Source organism: Mirounga leonina, unplaced genomic scaffold, assembly GCF_011800145.1.
Source record: "Mirounga leonina isolate KUSES-001 unplaced genomic scaffold, KU_Mleo_1.0 Mir_195, whole genome shotgun sequence".
In the NCBI taxonomy this organism is placed as follows: domain Eukaryota; kingdom Metazoa; phylum Chordata; class Mammalia; order Carnivora; family Phocidae; genus Mirounga; species Mirounga leonina.
In genome coordinates, this window is record NW_023270490.1 from 12,309,639 (window position 1) to 12,323,060 (window position 13,422).

Consider the following 13,422-nt stretch of genomic DNA (forward strand, 5'->3'; position numbering starts at 1 on the left):
GACGGCCCAGTGAAGAGCTGGTGGGGGCAGGGCTGGAACAGGACTCAGTCTCCCCATGCTGGGCAGCACCATCTGCAGCGTGTCCACTGGCCGGCTCAGCGCTCTGCCCTTTCATGACCATTGTGCGAGGTGGGGCTGCTTCTTTTTCTCCCAGATTCATTTGTGCCGAAAGAAGGTAGCAAGTCGTTCCTGTCATTTCTACAACAATGTAGAAGGTAAGAGAGGATCCGTGGAAGCCACTCCTGCCAGTTGGTCAGCATACAGCCAGGTGGGCTTGGAGCATGTGCTGTCTCTTAGGCCTCGTAGCCTGCTGGCTCTCCCCTTTGGGGCTCCAGAGTGGCCCCATCGGTTCAGCTAGGTGAGGTGGTGAGGTGAGGTGGTGTTGGGCACCGTCTCCTGACTGTGGACCTGTACTGGATTGTGTGCAGAAAGGCTCATATGCCAGGCAGGAAAGGCTGCTCTCTCAGAAGGACCCAGGCTGGCCTTGCCACTGTCTGCGAGCTTGGATTTCAGGGATTCACCGTCCCCTGAGAGGAGGGGCTCCCTGGGCCTAAACTGTTTGTGGAAACAACATGGTTGACGCCGAGCAGCTCCTTCCCCTGGGAGTCTGGAATTCGGGCGCTGGCCAGCCAGGGGTGCTTACGTGACTGGCCCCCAGCAGAAGCCCTGGGCGCTGGGCCTCTGGCGAGCTTCCCGGGAGACACCATTTCTCATGTGGCCTCAGCTCGTTCTGGGGCAATTAGCCTGGGGAGGGGTTCTGGAAGCCGGGCCTGGTCTCCCAGACTCCTCCGCAGGCTTTTCCTTTTACTGATTTTGCTGTGTGTCCTTGGGCTGCGATAGGGCACAGCGTGGGTGTGGCTCTCCCTGAGTCCGGGGAGTGCGCCAGCCTTTGGTGCTGTGGGGAGGACAACCTCTCCCAGAGGTGGCTGAAGTGACCAGCCCAGGGTCATGACAACAGCTGGCCCTAGTGTGGCTTGATGTGTGTGACCATAGGTGCCCATGGCCCTTGATTCTTGCTGCTTACTTTCCTTAGGCCCAGAGTGGAGGGCTGGCCCTGGTGCCCTTGCCTCCAGATCTGTCGGGTCTTTGCTTTTCCACCGTGCGGCTGCCCCTCACATCTGTCAAGGACTCCTGGAGCCAGAAGCGATGGCAGGGGCGCTTCTCTGGGCTGTGGTCTCTAGTTTCCTATCGCAGCTACGGCTCTGTGGCTTGGGGGAGTTGCGCTTCAGTGGGGTCGGGGTTCCCTCTTTCTTGCCTCAGGGTTGGGACGCAGATCCTGGCACAGGAGTGACAGAGGCCCTGGGGCACTCACAGGACACTAGTGCTGCGGTTTGGGGTGCCCGGCATGCCAGGGCAGTGCTTGCTCTCAGAGGCTTGGGCTGGGGCTCCCTCACCTCCCAGTCATAGGCCTCCCTGTGCCCTGTCCCTGGAGCTCACTCCTCACCACCTTGTTGGCTGTGTGGTTTGGTCTGGTGGCACCAAGAACCCTCAGAACAGCAGTAAAGGGTACATGGGAAGCATTGGGCACCAGCCTGGCCCGCAGTGGCCCTGCACGAGGGCAGCTGCCAGCCCCGTGGCCTGGTGTTGGCTCTTGCTCTGGTCCGGAGACTGCTGACTGACTTGCTCTGCTTGCTCTGTGTTAGGCCCGTGGGTCTCAGGGTGGCTCTGAGGCGTTTTCCCCCCTTTGCTTTGTCTACCTGCTCACAGCCATCCCACCTCAGTCCTGCTTTCGTATGGGCCTGGGGGTCACGCCCGTGATGCTCAATGCAGTCCTCTCTTTTTTACCCCATTGTGGCCGCCTCTGTCCACATTCCTGGCAGAGGGGTGGGTTGCAGGTGTCCTGCTCACCCCATACCAGAGCCTTTGAGCAACACCTGGTAGGAACTGCTCCAGCCACCTTTCCACAGCTGTTTGTGTTTCAGCTGCCTACTTTCCAGCCCTTACCTGCACTGCTGTTCACTTGCACTGTCCCTCACCTGCACGGTCCCCTCACCTGCACCGCCCTCACCTGCAGCATCTCTTACCTTACCTGGTGGGTGATGGGCCAGGGAGGAGCCGGGATTCCAGAGGAGGAGTGGGAGCTGAGGGGCACTCTCAGCCCACAGTGGAGGTGATGCTGGGGCAGGTGTGTGCTGGCCCCCGGTGCTGCAGACCCCCCCCAACTGCCCCAGGCCCCGTGTGGCAAGGTGAGGGTGCTGCTGCGGCTGTCCTGCTGGCTCCAGGCCGCATCGGTCTTCCCCGTCCCCAGCCTCCCTGCTTTGCTCTGGCTCTCGCCGCATGTCCTGTCAGAGGTGCGCTGCACATCTTTGCTGTGTCTTAGCCTCCTCTGCCCCCGTGCCATGGATGTGTGGGGCCTCGGCAGCAGCTGCCCAGCCCTCGGGGAGAGTGAGCAGGGGCCCCGGAAGGGGTCCAGGAGGAGGAGAGGCATGTGTGGGAGGAAGGAGGGAGGTGCAGAGCCAGAGTGCTGCCTGGCCTCTATGTGCGCAGTACTTGCAACATCTCCACACTGGGGTCCCCACCCGCCTCCAGCCTCCGCTGCCCCTTCCTGTTGCCCCCGCCCCTCCAGGAAGGTTGCTGAGCTCCAGGCTCCCTGCCCACCGTGGATCGGCTGCTATGTTACTGCTGAGCTCACAGTTCCTCTTCTCCCTGCGGTCCCTGGGGGCATTCTGGGTTCAGTCACGGCCAAGGTGTGTTCTGGGCTCTGCAGTGAAGGCCTGGGCCTGGTACCTGCCACCGTGGGGCCGGAGCCAAGAGCCTGTTTCCACAGGAGGCTGCCCTGGGGCCCTAGGGTGTGTGTTCGAGGAGAGCCCTGGTCCTGCCAGCCTGGGCATGGGCTCCTGAGTGGCTGGGTTTAAAGCAGCTCCTCGGGGTTCCCGGGGCCCTAGGAGGGCCTGTGCCCCTTCTTGAGCACCTTTCTGCCCTGGGCCACCTGGGCAGCTAGCAGGGAGTGGTGCTTCTCGGGGGCTGCCATCATGAGGCAGGGGCCCTGGGTCTGTCAGGCATCAGGTGGGTTCTGCCTCGGGGCCCCCCACCTCTCCCATGTGCCCTGCCTCCGATCTGTGCTCCTGCGCCGTTGACATCTGGGGGGAAGTGAAGAGAAAAAGCCACTTGCTGCCAGACTGAAGCCTAATTGTAGGACAGATGCTTCCAGGGCACGGCCTTGAGGACACCTGGGATGGTAGAGACGTGCTGAGGGGCTGCGCACCCCCCTCCAGTCCTGTTAATGCTCAGTCTCAGGCCAGCAGACACCTCCTGAGGTATAGAGCAGGGCTCCCTGAGGATTAGTTCAGGTTTGGGGTCCTTCCAAGGTCACTCAGACTCAAAGGGCAGGAATTCTGTCTGGTGAGTCCCCAGGTGGTTGGGTGTCCTAGTCCTGCCCGGAGGGAGAGTCACTGCCTGGGCATCCCTCTAGGGGTCTGCGGGGACTCATTGGGCCTCATTATCCCCAGAGAAGAGCCTGCAGCAGGAGCTGGCTACCCCGATCCTGGACATCGAGGACCTGGTCAGAAGTGGGAATAAGCACGGGTAAGACCCTGCGGCCAGGCAGGAGCCGGCCGTGTCCTTCTAGGACAGCTTCTGCCACGATGAAGCCAGGCACCCCACTTCCTTTGCTTTGCTACCTTGACTAATCGTAAAACTAACGGCTGTTTGGTGTGAAAACAGAAGTGGTTTTGAATACGGGGGAAGCAGGGAAGCCTCCCCTGCCTCCCAAGGTGACCACTCTGCTGACGGGCAGCCCTGGCCTCCTGACGGACTTGCTTTGGCTTCCAGCAGCCAGCGGGCATAGTGCTGACCTCCACTCGGCTGGTTTCCACAGAACACGCTTTTCTGACCTTTGTGTCGACCTCTCACGGCTTCAGGGCTTCGAGTTGGGCCAAGACAGGACTGAGCATTTTCTTTCTGATTGCCACATTCCTCACCCAGGAATAGGACTGGGGTTTTCTGTTTATGTAGATTTTTAAGTAGGTGATCTCCCATGGTTGAAAAGTGGGGGCGTGAACCGTAATGCAGTGAGCCCTCCCCTGGTCCCCAGGCCCCGGCTCCCGTCTGAGCCCCCATGCAGCGCGAGGCTGCTTCCTCTTGCTTGCCCGTCAGAGGGCCTCAGCCAGCGGAGCCCCGCCGGGGGCCTGGGCCTCCCTCCTGGCTCTGACGAGTGCCTCCTCTCCACAGACTGTGCCCCTACTACCTTTCTCGGAACCTGAAGCAGCAGGCTGACATCATCTTCATGCCTTACAACTACTTGTTGGACGCCAAGGTGAGGTCTCAGTCCACGGAGCTGATGCGTGCTGGTATCAAGGGGCGTCGCTGGCTTTGTAAGGGGCAGTCAGAGCCTTTGTCGTTCAGTCCCTGAATTAGACCCTCAGAGCAGCACGCATGGTGTGAGGACTCGGCCTCCCTCACTGGTCTGGGCACAGTTGTGGCCAGCGTGGGGCCGTGGGTCTTGTCGTTCTGAGCTCTCTGGGAGCGGGTGGGCTCGTGGACTGAGGAGACCCCATGGCTGTGTCCAGGGCCAGCCCCTGGCCTTGTCTGGCGGCTCAGCTCCTCTCTGCCCAGCTGGGCATTGTGAGGCAGCCCCAAGAGTGTGCGCCTGCCCTCCCTCACAGTCGTGTCTTGGGATGCATGTGTACACCCGTCTTTGCACACCCCACATGTGCAGCGACTTGTCCTTCATGTCACGGTAACAGTGGACGACCCGCCGTCCAGGTCGTTCATCCATTCAGCACTACCGTGGGCTGGGCAGTTAGGAGCAAGCGCATGCGTCGGTAGAGTTCAGCGGCGAGGGGAAAGGAGCGCGGAGGGGGGAGTCGGTGCCGTGGGGCAGGGAAGTCTCTGAGGAGCGACAGCCTTCAGGGCCACGGGGCCTCAGCGCCATGGGGCCACGGAGTGAGCGAGTGGCCGGAGCAGGCAAGGGTGGCTCTGAGCTGGCACAGAGAGTGGGGGTTTGTGGAGTGGTTGTACGTGATCTCTCAACCCGGCTGCCCGGGCCTGGGCCCCACCCCAGAACAGGTATGTTGTCCCTGATAAGGCGATTCTAAAACTGACCTGGAGATGCAAAAGATGGAAGGGGGCGAGGCAGTTTTGATGGAGGACAGAGTGGGAGGGCTCCAGGACTGGCTGCAGAGGGCAGACCGAGCTGCTGGCCGGGGTCGCACGAGAGTGCGGCCAAGACCCACCCACACGTGTGGCAGTTGGTTTTCAACAAACGTGCCTAGGTATTTCAGCGGGAAAAGGAAAGGTTTGGGGCTTTTTTCCCTAAAAACTGATGCTGGAATCGTTGGATATCTATTTGGAAGAGAACGAATCTCAGCTGTTACTTCACATGGCATAACCCGGAATGTAAAAGCTGGAGACATAAAGCTCCCCCAGGACAGAGCAGGGAGGGCAGGCCGAGCTTTCTTAGCTCAGACACACCACGCACCAGCCACAGAGAAAAACCAGTATGTCGGAGTTCACCGTGATTTCACCATGATTTCACGTGATTTGACTCTTAAAAAGAGTGGAAAATGAAGAAAATGACCACAAGTCACAAAGGGAGAGAGTTTTCGTGGTACATTTGTCTTTCAAAGGCCTGTGCCTGAGTCCGTGCGGCGTCTTCGTAACTCGACCAGCCGTCCCAGAGCAAGGTAGCTGGGGCGGCCAGGTCAGCCCGTGCGTGGAGGACGTGCAGCACCACTAGTCTGGAGAAAACGCAGGTTAAAACCACAGGGGGTGACGCTGCGTTCCCACCAGCGTGTCCAGAAGTAAAGGATTCCGGGGACCAGCGTCCGCTGAGGGTGCAGCTCAGCCTCTGCTGGTGACGTGTGGGGCGGTGCGCCTCTCTGGAAGCCCGCCCGAGTGAAGGAGCTGGGTCCGGAGCCTTGCCGGCTGCGGGCGGGTGGCTGTCCCTGAAACGGCGCCACGAGCCCTGAAGAGGGTGAGCTGCAGCCGCGCGCCAGTGACGCCTGTGGGTCTCGGAACGCGCTGCCCGCCGGCGGGACAGACGAGCCGGGCTGCCCAGCTCAGTTTCCAGGACAGCCTAGACCTCACTAGGAGCAGGTCAGAGGTCACGGGTGGGGGGAGGGGAGCAGGTCTTGTTTCCTTTTCTGGGAGCTGGCGACACAGAGCTCACATCTGTCAAGACCCAACTGCACGTTAAAATGGGCACTTTATTTTATGAAAACTGAACCTCAAATGCAGTCGAAGCAAAGAAATACTAGAAATCGCCCTCCCCAAGTCAACCCTAGGCCGAGCCCTGCTTTGGGCCTCCTGCATCCCATGGCTGTGTGGTATGCATGGTGTGGGGTCACACACCTGCTCCCTGGGGCTGTGTGAGCGTCGCCGGAAGGGGCATCTGACGTCCAGCTCGGTGGTCGGTGCGTAGAGCCAGGTGGCCATGGCACTGGGGGGGGCTTCCCCTGCCTGCCTCTTGGCTCCAGCCCTGCATCCTTCCCCTCTTGCTGCAGAGTCGCCGGGCACACGGCATTGACCTGAAGGGGACAGTTGTGATTTTCGACGAAGCTCACAATGTGGTGAGTGTCCAGGTGGCCTTTCCGCCATGCCTCCCCTCCCCTGCGCCCCTGCAGAGAGCAGTGCAGACCTTTCTGTCCAAGCCCTGGGTAAGCTACACTGGCTGGCCCTGTTCCCCGTTTCCACCCAAAACCCTCACAGCCCCCCTCGGTCTCGTTCTCTTTGTCCCTTGGTGGCCGCCTGACCTGATGCTTGCCCCCTAGTGACCACAGCCGGCCCCTCCCTGTCACCTCGGCCCTGCCTCACCATTGCTATGGCCTCTGCTCAGGGCGCTGTGTTTCCAGGAATGGCTGGCCTTGAGCAGGGCAGGGCAGGAAGGCCCCTTGGGTGCTCTGGAGCCTAGTGTCCTGGGTCAGCAGCAGCCACCCTCCAGCTCCCACTGGGTCCCAGGCACTTGTTGCCATGGGGGACGATAGGGCCAGTGGGCCAGATCGGACTTTTGAGAAAAGCCAGGAATCTATTAAAAGTTTATTTTTTTTAGTAATCTTATACCCAACTTGGGGCTCGGACTGACGACCCTGAGATCAAGAGTCGCATGCTTTTCCGACTGAGCTAGCCAGGCGCCTCCAGAAATCTATATTCTAATGGGAAATTTTCCAGTTATGAAATTTCGAACATTGGTGTGGTGGTTTGGCTGTCTCTGGACCAGTTTGTGACCTGGCCTTAGAGACCATGGGATGGGGCTTCCTGTACCCTGCATCCCTACCCCCACCTCGGCTTCCTGGATCCCCGAGTCCTTGCCCCCGTTTGGCTGTAGCCTGGTGTGCTTGGGCTCCCAGGAGAAGATGTGCGAGGAGACGGCGTCCTTTGACCTGACTCCACATGACTTGGCTTCTGGACTGGATGTCATAGACCAGGTTCTGGAGGAGCAGACCAAGGCAGCACAGCAGGACGGGCTCCACGTGGAGTTCAGTGCAGACTCTGCCAACTCAGGTGAGCTTACGGGTGGGAAAGGAGAGACAGGTTGCAAGGTGTTCTCGGGGGTCCTGGAGGCCTGTGTCTTCCCAGGGCCCCTCTTTCAGGTCATCATATGGGGACAATATGAACTTCTTGAAGAGTTTTCTTGGGGCCTCACAGACCAGGAAGGAGGTACCACCCAACTATTCAGAATTTTCTAAAGACCTTTTCATACTTTCCGAAACGATATAGACTTTATTTTTTTGTTTGTTTTTTTATTTTTTTAAAGATTTTTATTTATTTATTTGAGAGAGAGAGAATGAGAGAGAGAGAGCACATGAGAGGGGGGAGGGTCAGAGGGAGAAGCAGACTCCCTGCCGAGCAGGGAGCCCGATGCGGGACTCGATCCCGGGACTCCAGGATCATGACCTGAGCCAAAGGCAGTTGCCCAGCCAACCCAGGCGCCCTCCGATATAGACTTTATTGTATAAAAATGAAAACCAAGGGTGCCTGGGTGGCTCAGTCGGTTAAACAGCTGCCTTCGTGTCAGGCCATGATCCCAGGGTGCCGGGATTGAGCCCCACATCGGGCTCCCTGCTCAGTGTGGAGTGGCCCTGCATTGTTGGGGATACCAACTTTGATCACTCCGTTACGTGATGACTGCCAGATTTTTCTGCTGTGAAGTTACTGTTCTTCCGTTTGTTAATTCCTAAGCAGTCTGTGGCATCCGTGAATGATTCGTCCCTGAGTTAGTGATTGCTATAATGTTTGCAAAGCGATGAGTCTTACCTCTCGATGCCTCTCATTTCTGAACCAATCGGGAGCGGGCTTGCTCATCTGCACAGCACGGGAGAGAACTACCTGCTTGTGCAGGGTCGCGGCTCCTGCGTGCACTCCCGCTCTGTCCAGCACCACGCGTCTCGCTCTCGCTCACTGCCCAACCTCATCAGGGTTTCTGTCCTTCTGTGCTGGTGAGGATACCGGCTCCCACTTTCCTCAGGGTCTCCCGTCCTGGTTTGGCCCTGGAAGACTCAGGCAGCTGTTTGAGGGCAGCTCACCCACCCGTGCTGAAGGAAGCCTGCCTCCCAGAGCTGAGTGCTGGTTCCCTTCCTGTCGTTCGTCTGAACGCTGGTCAGGAGACTGTGCTGGGGAGTCCTTGGTCGTCCCTCCTCCCCTCCCCCGCCCTCCACTGTGGCTTCGTTGTCATTTTAGGGTCATTTCTTCTTCCGTGTTTCTTCTCGTTGATTTTATTACTTGGGTTGTTCTCGGGTGTTTGAAACGTGACTGTGGTTCTGGACGTCAAGGTACTCAAGAGAAGCATCTTGCTAGTTTCTGGTTTATTTTTGCTTGGCTTTATTCCCTCCCAGAAGGAGCAGACACAGGCATATTTTGTTCATTCTTCTTGGCTGCACACGGGGTCGTGTTCCTCGTAGATGCGCGTTTGCCCCGCTGGGTTCATTCCTCGTGCGCCCTGCAAAGGCCTCCCTGCACAGAAGCCTGCCTTCCCCTCGGCTGCCTGCCTCCCTCCGGTGGACGTCCTGTGTCCGTTTGCACAGCATTTGGGTCGTCTCCAGCATTCTATAATTACAAGCAGAGCTCTATGAATGACCTGGGGCGGACGCACCTCAGGGTCAGTTCCAGGAATCGGGGCTGCTGGTCGGCAGGGAAGCATGCTGCTGTGCTCTTGAACCTCGGGCCCCACGTGGCGGGGGCACAGCCTTGCCAACAGAGTGTGACCTTAGGCTTTTTATCGTGTGCCAGTCTCATAGATGGAAACGCCTCTCAGTGTGGTTTTCATTTGCTTTTCTCTCAGAAGTGGAATGAAACATTTTTTTCAGTTTAAGGAACGTGTATTTTGTTTTGGAAATGGCCGTCCTAATGGGTGTAAAGTGGCTGATACCCTTTGTTTTCATGTGATGTCCTTGTTCTGTCCCAGGAAACCCCAGGGCAGTAGCCACCACTCCTCAGCCTGCTCTGGTCTGAGTTTCTCACACTTCCCCTGTTCTTGGTAACCTTCACAGTTTGGAGGAGGCCCAGTAAGGCCTTTTGTGGGATCTGCCTTAATTGGGAGGTGTCTGCCTTTCCCACGGGTTCCCTGGGGCTCTGGGATTTGGGAGCAAGAGCACACGTGCAGCACTTTCTCCTCAGACCCTGCCACGTGTCCAGCTGCCGACCCTGTGGCCGGACTGTCGGTGTTGCCTGGGCCCCGGGCGAGCCATCTGCGTCGGGGTTTTTCACGGCATCCTGTTTGCCCCCCTCCCCACCTGGTCCTGTTGGGAAGGGGCTCGCTCACCGCGGCGTCGCTCTCCCTGGCTGTGCACGGGGCGGTGGCCTCACAGGTGACGCTGACGGGGGCGTCTGGCCCGCTGGTCGTGTTCTTGGGCCGTGAGTTTGAGCCCCGTGGTGGGGGTGGAGATGACTTAAATGAAGAAATAAAAACAGAGAAAAGAAGAAATGCCGCCAGCTAACAAGCACAGAGGAGAAAAGGAAGAAACCAGCCGTTGTCAAAAAGCCGTGGGCTTCCGAGGGCGGGCGCGGTCAGGAGGCAGAGGGACGGCCCAGAGGACGGCAGGGATTCCTCGTGGATCATGTGTCTGATACGGGATGTATCCAAAACACATAAGAAACTCTTACCGGGCGCCTGGGTGGCTCAGTCAGTTAAGCGACTGCCTTCGGCTCAGGTCATGATCCTGGAGTCCCGGGATCGAGTCCCGCATCGGGCTCCCTGCTCAGTGGGGAGGCTGCTTCTCCCTCTGACCCTTCTCCCTCTCATGCTCTCTGTTTTTCATTCTCTCTCTCAAATAAATAAAATCTTAAAAAAAAAAAAAAGGAAAAGAAAAAAGAAACTCTTACCACTCTGGGAAAAGACAACCCAATTAAAAATGGGCAAAAGATAGGAAGAGACGCTTCTTTAGAATAGACGTCCCAGTGGTCAGCATGCACATGGAGGCGTGAGTGCGAGCCGCCGGGGGGGCAGCCCTGAAAACCCAGTGGGACAGTGGGTGCCAGCCGAGGGGCAGGGACCAGTGTTGGCGAGGGTGTGGGCCACCATAGCAGAAGACCGCAGACGGCGTGGCTTCTCCTGAGGCCTCTCCTCATGTGCCAGGCTCGAGCCGTGGTGTGTCTTCCCATCGGGAGGCATGCTGGGGCTGGTTCTCACTGTGTCCACGGGAATGTCATCGTGCTCTGTGCTGGGGGGATGGAGAGAGGGTGATGTGCCAACTGTGTTGTTCAGTTTACTGGGAGGAAAGTTTTATAAAGAGGCTCTGCGCCTCAGCGGTTGCTTGGTGATACCATTCTTAGGAAAAGCAGGATAGGGCGCCTGGGTGGCTCAGTTGGTTAAGTGACTGCCTTCGGCTCGGGTCATGATCCTGGAGTCCCGGGATCGAGTCCCGCATCGGGCTCCCTGCTCGGCAGGGAGTCTGCTTCTCCCTCTGACCCTCCTCCCTCTCATGCTCTCTCTCATTCTCTCTGTCTCAAATAAATAAATAAAATCTTTAAAAAAAAAAAAAAAAGGAAAAGCAGGATAGATGCTTGACTTTTTCCCAATTTTCCAATTTGGGAATTAGAATTTATTCCTGACTTGTGATCGATCCCTTGTCCCCCTCAGAAGAAGAGTAGTTTTTAACGTCATCAGTAGTACTAATGTATAAACGCAGACGATGATCTCAGTCCGTTGTAAGTCTCATTGTCATTGAACTCAAGGATCCCCTCTTCAGCTGTTCCGGTGGCCCTGCCAGGCGCTGATGGGGAGTCAGCATATTCCTCACTCACTCACGCACTTCCTGCCCCACACCTGGCATCAGCCATGTCTCCAAGGAACCCTGGTTTCTTCTCTTGGGAGATGGTCCCTCAAGGCCCACCATGCGGGCACGGGGACCCTCTGTTGCTGGCTCAGTCATTGTCCTGGGTCTCCGGTGAGCAGGGCCAGGGAGTGCATGCACGTGCATGAGCAGTGTCCCTGAGCTCGAACTGCTGCTGCCGGCCCACGTTCGGGTTGTAGGGATCTCAGAGCCTTGTTTACTTGTCTGTGGTCACGTTTACTTGGGGGACAGGCAGGAATCCAGCCCGAGTCCTGGCTCTTAGGGACGCAGTGGGTAGAAATAGACCGTGACCATGCATTTGCTGCTCCCCCAGGGCTGCACATGGAGCTGGAAGACATCGCAAAGCTCAAGAGTAAGTGCGGCCCTCCCCCACTGCTCGTGGCTGGGCGGGCAACACCTGACCATCCCTTGCCCCGCAGTGATCCTGCTTCGCCTGGAGGGGGCCATCGATGCTGTTGAGCTGCCTGGGGACCACAGCGGTGTCACCAAGCCAGGGAGGTAAAGGACAGTGGGTGTGCCAGGCTCTCCTTCCACTGGTCCATCTGCCCTGCCCCCACGCCTGTGTCTCTTTGGGTTTTGGAGGCCCAGGAGGGGCTGCCGTCTGTGCACTAGGTCGTCTTGGGAGTCGTGGGACTACTGTGTATGCAGGCCCAGCCCTTCAGAGTGAGACGCTTGCTTCTTCATGCATCTTCCCACCAGCCGCCCCTTCCTGCCTCTGCAGGCCCGGACGGCTCTGACCAGGGCACAGGGCAGCTGGGTTTATTTCCCAGAGGCAGACAAGGGGTCATGGCCTGGGGCTGGTTGTAGCTTTCCTCAGGGCACAGCCAGTGGCTGTGCTGGGATCCAGGCTCAGGTTCTGGAGGTGTGGAATGTTCTAGAATGTGCTGGAGCACTGCTGCTTTTCTTCTTCCTGAGCCCGTCTGCTGCGCTGTGCTCAGAGCCTCACAGGGCTCCCACTTGCTTCCCAGATGAGCCAGGCTCCTTGACCAGCCCTGCCCACGCCTCCGAGGCCCAAGACGGCAGGACTCCCCTGCCTCCCAGAGCTGCCCTTGGGGGCCTTGCCTTTTCCCGGCGCTCAGGGCTCCTGAGGGCACAGGCCTCTCTCACCTCTGGGTTTGTCCTCCAGAGTGTCTGAGGGAAGGGAACGTCAAAGGCCCTGGCTGTCAGCAGCTCCCTGAGCACAGCCTGGCGCCCTGCCTGAGCCTCTTTCCTTCACAGCTACATCTTCGAGCTGTTTGCTGAGGCCCAGATAACGTTTCAGACCAAAGGCTGCATCCTCGACTCCCTGGACCAGATCATCCAGCACCTGGCAGGACGTGAGTCCCACACTGGGCCTTGACTCAGGGCTGTAGCCTGCCACAGCCCCAGGCGGGAATGTCACCCCCAGAGCTCCCTTTCTGACTGCGACATCGGGGGGGGGGGGCATCAGTGCCGTTGGACGGGCCTGTGTTTTGTAAAGCACAGCCCAGCTTTACTGTTTCCTGGTCAGCCCCTTTAAAGGAAGAGCGGTGAGGGAGCTGGCGGGTCCGTGAGCCGCGGGTCCCACCAGCCTCTCTCCTGAGCCCCCCTGTGCATCCTGTTTCCACCCTGAGGCTGCACTGTGGGCCCACTTCTGCTGGTTGGGGTCTCGTTCTCATCTCAGATGACCAGCCTTGCTGTGCTCCTGGGCCCTGGGTTTGGCCTGGCAGTCCCAGGCTTACTGACCACAGAGCCTCTTTTCTCATCCTGCTGACCCCCAAGGGCATGCTCCACACCAACACTGGGTTGAGGCCGAGCTTGCTCGAGGCCCCTGAGGGTGGAGGGTCTGGTGCCTCCCCTGGTGGGGGCGTGGGATGACCAGTGTCTGCTGTTCCCACAGGTACGGGGCTGTTCACCAACACAGCGGGCTTGCAGAAGCTCTCGGACATCATCCAGGTAGGGACGGGCTTGTGGCAAAGACTGGGCATCTTTTTTCATGATGGAAGTGAAGGGGTGCATTCTTATCCTGGAGTTGTTACTGATTCCAGACTTGGGGCAAGACCAAGGCACCCACACCACGTGCTTCGAATCAACGGCCCCTGCAGCGCGTTTCCTCTTGCCCTGAAGGCACACTGCCAGGCCTTGGGGGAGAGGGCCATGTTCGGCTGCTCTGGTCAGTCTTGTCCAGGGCAGGTGCTCAAGGGCCGGGTGGGATGAGGGCCTGGCAGAGTCCCCT

At 58.6% G+C, this 13,422-nt stretch overlaps 1 protein-coding gene across 1 annotated transcript in view; it reads left to right on the forward strand.

The window, feature by feature from the left end:
- Nucleotides 1-13,422, forward strand: part of RTEL1 (regulator of telomere elongation helicase 1) — a 28,202-nt gene that overhangs the window by 2,611 nt on the left and 12,169 nt on the right. The window contains 9 exon segments of the mRNA XM_035025573.1: nt 155-215; nt 3,450-3,525; nt 4,171-4,255; nt 6,444-6,509; nt 7,287-7,440; nt 11,542-11,580; nt 11,648-11,726; nt 12,447-12,544; nt 13,087-13,142. Coding sequence (XP_034881464.1) covers nt 155-215; nt 3,450-3,525; nt 4,171-4,255; nt 6,444-6,509; nt 7,287-7,440; nt 11,542-11,580; nt 11,648-11,726; nt 12,447-12,544; nt 13,087-13,142 — 714 coding nt within the window.